This window comes from Panicum virgatum, chromosome 6N (genome assembly GCF_016808335.1).
Source record: "Panicum virgatum strain AP13 chromosome 6N, P.virgatum_v5, whole genome shotgun sequence".
Taxonomy (NCBI): Eukaryota; Viridiplantae; Streptophyta; class Magnoliopsida; order Poales; family Poaceae; genus Panicum; species Panicum virgatum.
The window spans coordinates 41,431,672-41,442,400 of NC_053150.1; the positions used below are offsets into that span (position 1 = coordinate 41,431,672).

At 42.2% G+C, this 10,729-nt stretch overlaps 1 protein-coding gene across 1 annotated transcript; it reads right to left on the reverse strand.

Moving 5' to 3' along the window:
- Positions 1 to 1,586: 1,586 nt before the first annotated feature.
- Positions 1,587 to 6,226, reverse strand: LOC120678449. Its single transcript, XM_039959635.1, has 3 exons — positions 5,792 to 6,226; positions 2,808 to 4,909; positions 1,587 to 2,168 (listed from the first exon to the last, which is right to left on the reverse strand). The coding sequence occupies exons 1-3, from the start codon at positions 6,113 to 6,115 to the stop codon at positions 1,964 to 1,966; spliced, it is 2,631 nt and encodes an 876-aa protein (XP_039815569.1). The 5' UTR covers positions 6,116 to 6,226; the 3' UTR covers positions 1,587 to 1,963.
- Positions 6,227 to 10,729: the final 4,503 nt, after the last annotated feature.

Here is a 10,729-nt window from a genome sequence, read left to right on the forward strand (position 1 = left end):
GTGCGGGCGTGGGTCAGTTTCAATTTGTACTGAAGAAAAAGGTTCACTCCAACTTCCAACCGTCCTTCTGGTCTCGACTTAAGCCAATTTTAGACTATAACTCAAGAAAGAAAATTATCAGCTCATTCGAGCTACACAGATAGTGAAGTGCGTAGCTGACGGACGCAGATTCAGTGTCTTTGCTAAGCAAAGGCACAACGCACCCTTGATGGCTGATCGAGAAGGCAGAGAATCTTGTAGCAAGGGCACTGTTTATGGCACTGTAGCACGAGTACTGCTACTGCAGCTCAGTACGCAGATCTGGGCGTAGACTCCAGATCAGAGAGGACCGAGAGTTACACCATATCCTTGGCCTTGGTTGCGCGATGTAAAATTTTTGAAAAGTCATTTTTCTATATTTGAAGTACTAAACATAGACTAATCACAAAAATAATTACAGAACTCGTCTGTAAATCGCGAGACGAATCTAATGAGTCTAATTAATCCGTCATTAGAGGTTGTTTACTGTAGCATTACTGTAGCAATTTAGCGTCGTCTGATTACAGCCTAATTAGGTTCGTTAGATTCGTCTCGCCATTTACAGATAGCAGTCGCAATGCGTTTTTTATTTTGTCTAGATTTAAGTCTCCATACAGGTGCCGGAATTTTTTTTTGGAATTTTGATTTTTGTAACTGAACACGGGCCTTGTTTAGTTGCATCCAAAATTCCAAAATTTTACAAGATTTTTCATCACATTGAATCTTTGAACGCATGCATGAAGTATTAAATGTAGCTAAACAAAATAACTAATTACACAGTTTGGGAAAAAAGGCTATGTTGTTGTTGTTGTTTGTAATTTGCGAGACGAATCTTTTGAGCCTAGTTAACCCATAATCAGATAATAATTAACAAATATAAACGAAAGTGCTACAGTACTTTACATCTTAAAATTTGTGCAATTAAACAAGGCCTATGCCTTTGCTTAGCAAAGGCAAAACCTCTCGTTCCGTCGCTGCCGTGCTACTTGGTGCCTTGATGCATGCATTCTAGTTAACCTCAGACCTTTCGAGATCGCTGACACAAGATTTGGATACATAATCCGCTAATGTATTCTGCTAGTGGCGCACATCGTCAGGGACAGGCGTTGATGCCTTAATCGGGCACTAAGCCATTGACTTCGCAACGGTTGATTGACCCCGGTATGGATTTGTCCTGGCGGATAAAAAGCGTGCGTTCAAACTAGACAAGGATGTCTCAACCAACGCTTTAAATTGCAGGTCTGGATCTTTCAGTCTGCCCTTTTGCAGAGTGGTTTTGGTTCGGTTACACTTGGCTCCTGTCGCCGTGCATCCTGTTGCGCGGATCGCGACATGACTCAACCGACAGTAATTCAATCAAAGAGGACCGTACTTTTTTTTTGGAGGGGTAGACGCAGATCCAAGTAACTGCCAGTAATTCAGTATTGGACAATCTGATGGTCCATGATGGTATTCTACAGAGTTACAGAGCGACCAACAAAATACCATCAGGCATCAGCTGCAAACAACCAGATACTGGAACAAGATGTCCTGTGGTAGCGAAGTAGCAAGAACAACCGTAACAAAGGTGATCTCAAAAAGAATAGGTTGATTTGTGAGATAAGTTTGGTACTCTGTGTACAGCGTACAGGCCGTGGATTGGTACACACACATGCAGGTACAGGAAAAATAAAACATGATTTTCACGCCTCAACTCAGCGACAGTCGAGGAACAAACCTGACTGACGATCAACGCACTGAAGCAACAGAGAAAACAAATACAATCCTCTGCTGATCAATGTACTGATAAAGGGCACACTGTTGGAAAAACAAGGTTTCCTGCGACTTGCATTTTTCACCCGGGGATATTTGGTGTGATTCGTCCAGCAGACCAGCTTGCAAAGGGTTTTCAGCATCGATCTGCCTGGCTGATTGTAGCAGCACACAACTTTTGCTGCTGTGCATTTCAGGGCTTCGAATGCTCCACAGGTTTATCAGGGACTGAAAGTTCATCTTTGAGCATAAAGGACAGATCATGCATCTGAGCAAGCAACTGTTCTACATTTGCATTAACAGACTCTTGTTTCCTAATGGCATTATTACCAAGACTATTAGTTGGCCATAATGAAGATAGTGGATCAACATTGCCCATCTGCTGCATTCCATTTGTGCTGCACATAACATAAATGCGTGAATAAATAATATTATTAACAATGGGTATCACTTGATATAAACATTAGATAAACATTAGATGGCATGAACCACAAGAGGCAAGACATCTAATGAACAATCATCTCCTAGTTTCCAAATTCTGCCACCTGACGCAGACAAGGTCAACAAAAAAAAGACATGTTACTGAGTTCAGTACTGGGTAATCATAAAGTTTTGGGTGCGGTTAGTAAGTCCACTGTTAAGGCTTAGCTTGGACCACTACTACAATAGTTTCCTTTTTTGGCTCATCTGCTAAACCTTAGGTTTTCCCATAAGAACCCGGGGAAAGTAGATAGAGAGGATCAGAAGAGTCTGGCAACCTACAGCACCATATACACTGGTATAAGTCCTAACCACCTGTTGTATTTGCCTTTATACATGAACCATATGTATTTGTTTTTAAAGAATTACAATAATTCCCCTAATTCAGCAACATAATTTGGAGGCTTTGAGACCTACTAGCTTGCTCACCGGGTTAATATACATGAAGTGAATATTGGGTGATTGGGTCATTGAAGTATATATAATTGATATAACCCAGTTCTTCCCATACCGTAAACAACAAAGGTTCACATGATCATAATCCGTAAATCACTAACCTTTTCAAGTGTTCATCAGATGGAACTGATTTGGATTCATTAGGATCCTCCTTTTTATTTTCAGATGAAGCTAGCTGCAAAACACTATCAAATTCCATTCCTCCTAAAGCATCAGGCCGTGATGCTGAGGGTATATCAAATAATGAAGCATCTGAAGAAACTTGTACGCTTGTTTGCAGGGGATGGAAGTTTTGGAAACCTTGCCAGTCATCAAATGGATCATTATCTTCACTTATCTGTTCAGTTTTCTTTTCATTAGCATGACTTGAGGCCCATAAGTCCAAAGTTTCAGTTCCTGAAGGATCTTTCACCAGGTTTCCTTCTCCAGGAATTTTAGTATTTGTCTGAGTTTGATCAAAGCTGGCAAAATCCTGCCATCCATCAGATGAGGCATCAATTCTCCCAACACCTTCACTGCTTTTGGATTCCTTGAAGTTGCTGGTTAGCCACAAATCCAAAGAATCAATTTCTTTAGCTGGCTCAGGTGAGACACTAGTAACTTCCCTCCCAAGATTAGACATATTTTCTTGCAGGTTGCCTGACTTAGAAAAATCTTGCCAAATATCATATGCATCACTTTCTGCATTTGTTGGGGATGTCTGTGCAGCTTCCTTATTGCTGCCATGCACCCAGGATTGCACAGCAACAGTTCCTTCATGCTGCTCAGACAAAGCACTCATCATTCCCCCACCTGTACTAGATGAAGTTTGATGCGCTGGATCAGAACCAGTGAAGCCTTGCCAATCGTCCAACATATTATTCTTATTCTCTATACTAGCATTTGCTGGCTCCCTAAAATCTCCCATGAACCATGAATCCATGTCTGTTTCTCTGTGATTGGCTTTTGGGACTTCCATCATGTCTGCAGTTTTATTCAACGAAGTAGGCTGCACTTGACCAGAGGTACTAAAATCTTGCCAATCATCAAAAGAATCATCTGTTTCCTTACCCGTTTCCGCCGTGTTTTGTAATTTAACATTGCCAACAGGCCACAAATCAACAGGATTAACTTCTTTAGAATGTTCAAGCGAGATGCTGCTCATTTTCTCTCCAACTGATCTCACCAAATCTTGTCCATCGCCACTTGTTAATCCCTCCACCGAATTGACTAAATCTCCTTGTTGACCAGAAATAGAGGCAAAGGCTCGCCAATCATCAGAGGAGTCTTCATTAGCATTGCTAGTTGATTCCATGCTACCTACTGGCAAGGGATCCATTGTTTTTATGTCAGATGAATATCTCTTTAAAGGCTCCACTATATGTTCTCCCTCATTCGATAGGCTTCCCTGATTACCACTTCCTGCAAAATCTTGCCAGTCATCAAAAGCTTCATCATCATTGACTCCAGTATCATCCCTTCCAGGCGATTGATCGCTCTTAGCAAAATTCGTATCAAAAGAGGAGTCAGTGCACTCAGGAGCACTATTTTCAGGAACAATTCCACCATTGCTCTCCAAGACAGGGGCAACCTTTTGATTAGAAAGGTTATCCTCAAATGAAACATCGCTTGCTGAAGCCAAATCTTCTGAATGATGTTCTAGGATGGCACTTTTCATACTTGTTTTATTTTCAGTACCTACTGCAGGGTTAGTGGCAATTGCAGGAGCTGGGAAACTAAACTCAGCAGCAGAAGAGCTCTTAAATAGATCAGGTTGATTGGAGTCTCCTGTGGCACTTCCTGAGCTAGCAGAATGAAAATCAGCATCCCAACTTGCAAATGCTGGATTAGCTTCTATCTGGTTTGTTCTTTGAGAACTCATTAATCCTTTAGATGCTGCATGCACCTCTAATCTTGAAGATTCATGGCTTTTGTTATCCGTTCTTTTCTTTTCTTGCACCACAGTATAAGTTTGCGGAAGAGAAGCAGCAGCAGTCATCTCTTCTTTTCTTTCAACGAAAAATGAGTCTAGGTTAGCAGCTGATAAATTTAGTGTATCCACAGAAGAAGATTGCTCCTTTGTTATGGAATTTGCAGGTGTTTCCTTATTCTCAGGGAGGCAAGTAAGTTTTAAGTCCAGTAGAACAGATATGATCATCCCACTGCTTGGTGCTTCCTTGCTTTTATTTGAACCCGTAGTATCACTATCAAACTCTACAAACTCCTGAATGAAAAAGTGAAGCAAAGGGAGGGAAAATCCTCCATCAGCTATGAGTAGAACCAGGATTAAGCTTCAGATATACGAGGCTACAGTTCCTGCCTACTTTGAATTTAAAGAAAACACTGGGACAGTGACATGAATTCGGAAGAATTAAGTACTAAAGATAAATGAGCGTACACCTAAATTTCCATTTGTCCAACAGACCAACAAAGTCTACTGGAAGATTCGATCTTACTTAAAGTAATGGGTAATTGCAATGTATGCAAGAAGCAAGATCAATGGTCTGAAAACCTTACATTCCACAAATGACCTTTTCTCATTCATTATGATTATTACATGGTGAAAGAGCAAGTAATAAGAACTGCATGCTAATGGTGTGGCAGCCAGTACAAACAAACAGTTAAGCAAGTATGCATGCATATTTACTATAAACACGAAATATCCAACAAATGCAGCATTCTATACAAAAGAGTATATGTTCTCTATCCCAATTCAGTCCAGATTTAACTAGGCTATGCTTCATGTCTCGCAGGCTCCTACCTAAATAGTATGATAAATCTTCTTTCTGTATTGTGATTGCCACATAACTCAAAAATCCTAGCTATGTTTTCATAGCTCTGGAGTTTTGAGCGCTCTAAATTTTCAAACATATGAACCACGACTATTATACTATTAAAAAGTGTACGCGCAATAGAACTTCCGCAGACAAGTATATTTGAAGTTCTCCAGGAGCACAACATCCACATAGAGAGAAATCCTAAATCTCTTCCTTTAGGCCAAATGCCGAGGCTCAGCTTTGCTAGAAAGAAGAGCTCACAAATCCTAAGCAACGAGACCCAAATGTAGAGAACTTTCGTGCCGAATAATGTAGGAAGGAGAGCTCACCGATCCGTCGAGCCCAAGCGAGCCAAGCAGCCACCGGTAGGCCGCGCCGTCGCGGAAGGCGATGCCGCCGCCTTCCACCTCCTCCCCGCGCCTGGGGCACCCGCAGTAGGCGCATAGCGCGGACTTGGCGCCGCGGAGCAGCCCTCCCGCGGCGCCGCAGCGCCCGCACCGGACTGCCCCCGTGGCGGCGCCAGAGTCGAAGGCCGCGACGGCGTCGGCGACGGTGGGGAAGGGAGGGGCGGGCGCAGCGTCTGCGGCGGGGCCGCCGGCAGCCTCGCGGAGCGTGGACTGGATGCGGTGGACGACGGCGGTGGGGATCTCCATCGGCGGCGATGGAGCGGGGAAGAGAAAGTGTGCTCGGAATTCAGATCTCTCCAGGTCCCCTGGCTGTGATGGGCAGTTGGTGTAGGTGCTTCGTGCTTCGCCCTCGTCTCTCTTCCCGGTGGGACCTGGCAGATTACCGGCTCATTTGCAGGCTTGCAGCAGCGTGCCAGCGTGGCCCTGGAGTACACTGCAGTGAAATTACTTTCGTAAACTATCCCTATTTTAAGACTTTATTTAGTTCTCAAAAGATTTTGTACAGTACCCATCACATTAATTCTTCAAACATATGCATGGAGCATTAAATACAATTGAAATATATAACTAATTACATAGTCTAACTGATTAGCACGAGCTGAATCTTTTAAACCTCATAATTGGACATTATTTGTCAAGTAACAACGAAATATGCTACAGTACCAAACTCAAATTTTTTCACCAACTAAACACACCATTAGTTCACTGTTACTGAACTTGCAGTTCATTTCTCCTGCTCACTCCCTTCCAAAATACTCCCTCCGTCTCAAAATAAATACAATTCTAAAACCGAACACGTAAACAAATGCATGATGTGAAATGATAAAAATAATATTTGTCTTTTGTAAGAAGGATTCGGACACTCTTATTTTTTTAACAAATGCTGGCTGCTGGTTGATACTAATTTGATGTAAGAGAAAAATACTACCGGCTGATTGGCTAACAAGCCTCTTGAATAGAAATTGTTAATCTCTGTCAAAAACAAAATGCTTGATATTGACTACTCCCTCCGTCCTTAAATGTAGGTCATTTTAGAATTTTTTCCAACAGATATGTAGATGGAGAAAAGACTCTCCTCCCCCAAATTCACTACTAGAATTCACATGTTTCCCTAGGGTTGTTTTTTGTCCCTAGGAAATCTTGATGAATCGTAGGGAAAGATTATTTCCCTAGAACCGTAGATCAAATTCCTAGGGAAATCTGAATTTGCTGCGATGCGCTGGCTAGCCAAGGACACGTTGGTGGCCAGATGGCAGATTTCCCTAGGAAACATTGTAGTTTCTAGGGAATATCTCCCCCATCCCGCTTACGAATCGACTAAAATTTCCTCCCCCGCGCCAACTCTGCAGCCCAAAACCTAATCCCGCCCTCCCTCCCTCTCCAACCGCGCCGCCGCCCAACCCTACAGCCGCCCTTGCACCTCAGCCTCCCTCTCCAAACGCGACTAAAATTTCCTCCCTCTCCAACCTTGTGCGCCGGCGCCCCTCTCTCCCTCCCTCCGCTCCCTCTAGCCCCCAGTGAAGCGCCGCCGACGCCTCCATTTGCTCTCTTCCTCCCTCTCCAGCCCATGGAGCGTCGCCGCCCCTGCACCCATGCGCCACGAGCTTGGGGTCCGCCTGCCTGAGGAGCACGCACGGGTGCACCAGTAGGTCGGGGCCACCCACTGCCTGAGGAGCAGTCGCGGGCGCGCCACTGGTCGGGGGCCGCCCGCCGGTGGGGAGCACGGGCGGGGCCACCACCAGGTCTGGTGCCGCCGCCTGGGGAGCCTACGTGAGCCCGACCACCGCCAGGCCGCCGTCCGAACGCGCCGGAGGCCATAAAGGTGAGGCCGAGCTCCCGTACATCCCGATGTGTGCGTATATATTTAAACCCACCATGTGTAGATACCTTTCAAGAAGCTAGTTTAGATGGTGAATTCTTGGTGGACATTGGACTAGGTTTAGATGATATCACAAGTAGTGATGGCTTTGATGAGATTATTGATCCAAATGATATCACAATGTTGATCAAACATAGAAATGGTGAGTGTAGAGAATGAACCACGTGTTGAACAAGACGGTCAATCAGATACCGAATCTATTCATGATATCACAGAAGAGGAATATAGAGATCCTGATGACTTTTAGGTAAATTATTGGATATCACAAGGGAGGGCAATCTCACTGTATTGCCGCTTTCTTATACAATTACTAATTCTTAGCTGCCATATTTTTTTCAGGCATGACAATCTCACACCGAGTGACACGGAGTCAATCTTCCAACAGTTCTGTTCGTAGGGAGAACACAATTTCAAGCCACAGTGAACCTGATGCGGTAGATGAGCAAACTGAAGCGGGACACTTGCGAGGTAGTGCAGAACTCCCTCCCATTATCCCCAATCTGCAAGATCATCCATTGATTGAGCCGGATGAAAAAAAGTAAGTATAAGAAACTTAGTTTGATTGGAGATTCTTTTTGTTGCAGTCTAGGAAATTAGGGAGAGCTGTTTCTGAAGTGGAGGCATGGGTCCATACTTATAGAGGTCCAAATCCTGAAGATATGACTTCACTAAATACAGAAGAAGCCACAAAGTGCTTGGTATGTCCTAGATGCTCATCTCTTCACTGTTTCCACCTGCTCCTCTTTTGCATTATTCTGTATTTTGCAAATTCTCATAATAAATTTTTGTATGGGCAGGAGACATACAAAGCTACTGTCATTGAGTTAAATGGACCAGAGTTTGATTGGCTACATTCACTGTTGGATGTTAGAGCTCTTTACCAATGCTCTTGTGGTCGGCAACATGGGAAATGGGCTACATTTAATGGGACCGTCAATGACAGTGAAGTCCTCCCTCAGTTGAAGGGAAGTCATGCTTCTGCTATGGCTGCAAGGCGTCAACGTCAGCAGGAAGAGGAACAATTGAGGAAGGAAGCTCGTGATAGTCGATTAGCTAAGGAATATGCACAAACCATGATGGAGTGGGGGTAGAATGGTACAAGATCGAGATGAAAAGATCCAGAAATTTATGGAGGTGAGATCTACACAGATTCTTGGACATTAATCTTGTGGCAATTCCAACATAATAATGACATACATCATATATCATCAAATCTAGAAGCAATTCCTTCACCCCTGCCTCCCCCGCCTCCGACATATGTTGTTTCACCATCTCCAAATCCCTCTCCTGATAATGTAAGTTTGATGAAAAGTAGCTTACACACGTGTCAAATTGGTATGGATATTTGCTACCTGTTCTCTTTTGGACATGTCCATGTTGGACTTTTATATGTAATTTTGAGATAATATCTACAGCAACGATGAATATGATTTTTGTCCCTGTGTATGTATTGTAACTTAAAAATTCAAATTCGAATTTATGCTTATGTTATATTTGAATGCAATATATGATTCAAACTATTTCCCTAGGAGAAATAAAACGTAGGGATAGTAGCTATGCTGGCAGCTCATGCAGTTTCCCTAGGAAACTTGAACCCTAGGGTAACAAACTTTCCATGTAGGATGCTGCTCCATATCATCATGTTTCCCTAGGAATCGAAATCTGTAGGGAATTTGGCTTTCCCTAGGAAAAATCGTAGGCCACTGGCTATTTCCCGTCGAAAATCTCCCTAGGCATATTTCCCTACCAAACTTCCTAGGGAGCATTGTTCCCTGCCATTTATTGGACCTTTCCCTAGGATTTTAACCCTAGGGAAACGAGCAGACTCCAGTAGTGATTATTAAGCATCGGGACTCTATTTTAGTAATTAAATATATGCTAATTAAAGCAACATGCTCTTTCCCAAGCACCTTTTCCACATGCACCTCCCCCTACATAGCTGTATGCACGTTTTTTTATTGGGAAAGATCCGAAAACGATATATAATTAAGATGGTTTGATTTACTTCCAACTTAGAATGTCTTACATTTTAGTACAAAATTTGAACTCTAGAATGTCCTATATTTCAGGACGGAGGGAGTAGTATCGTACGGCTATGTTATGATCGATAGAGCAGTCTGCTATGGGGGTGTTTAGTTCCCAAAAAAAATTTATACAAAACCCATCACATCGAATCTTCGAACACATGCATGAAGCATTAAATGAAGTTAAAAAAATAACTAGTTACACTGTTTAACTAATTAGGATGAAATAAATCTTTTAAACCTAATTAATCCATGATTCAACATTAATTACCAAATAACAATGAAATGTGCTACAGTACCCAAAATCAAACTTTTTCACCAATTAAACACCCCATACTTTGCCTTTATTTTGGGCTCAAAAAATTTATGGACACCAATTAAGGCCCTGTTTAGTTCCCAAACTTTTTCCTACAGTACACATCACATCGAATCTTCAGGCACATGTATGGAGTATTAAATACAGTTGAAAAAATAATTAATTACACAGTTTTAACTGATTAGCAAGAGATGAATTTTTTAAATCTGATTAGTCCATAATTGGATACGAATTGCCAAATACTAACGAAAGTGCTACAGTATCCAAAATCCAAACTTTTCGCAAACTAAACACAGCCTAAGAGAAATGGTAAAGGGTACTTCTGATACCCAATACGGCCCAGCAGCTATTAGCCTTTGTTTTTCTTATATTTTTAGTGACTTTACTTCGGCCCTTGTTGAGCAAGATTAGTCCAAACTAATATTTGGTGCAATTTTTTGTTTCATTAGTTTATATACTAATTGTTTCTTCTATACAAATATCGTTCCGGATGTATAATAATTTTGTTCAATGAGTTTTGATAATTTCTTCTATGTGTATATTGTTTTTATGTGAATTTCATGATTTGGTCCATGCTTATAATTTTCCCAAAATCGTATACCAATTATTCCTATTGTTTAAAATTTTGTTGCAGACTGTTT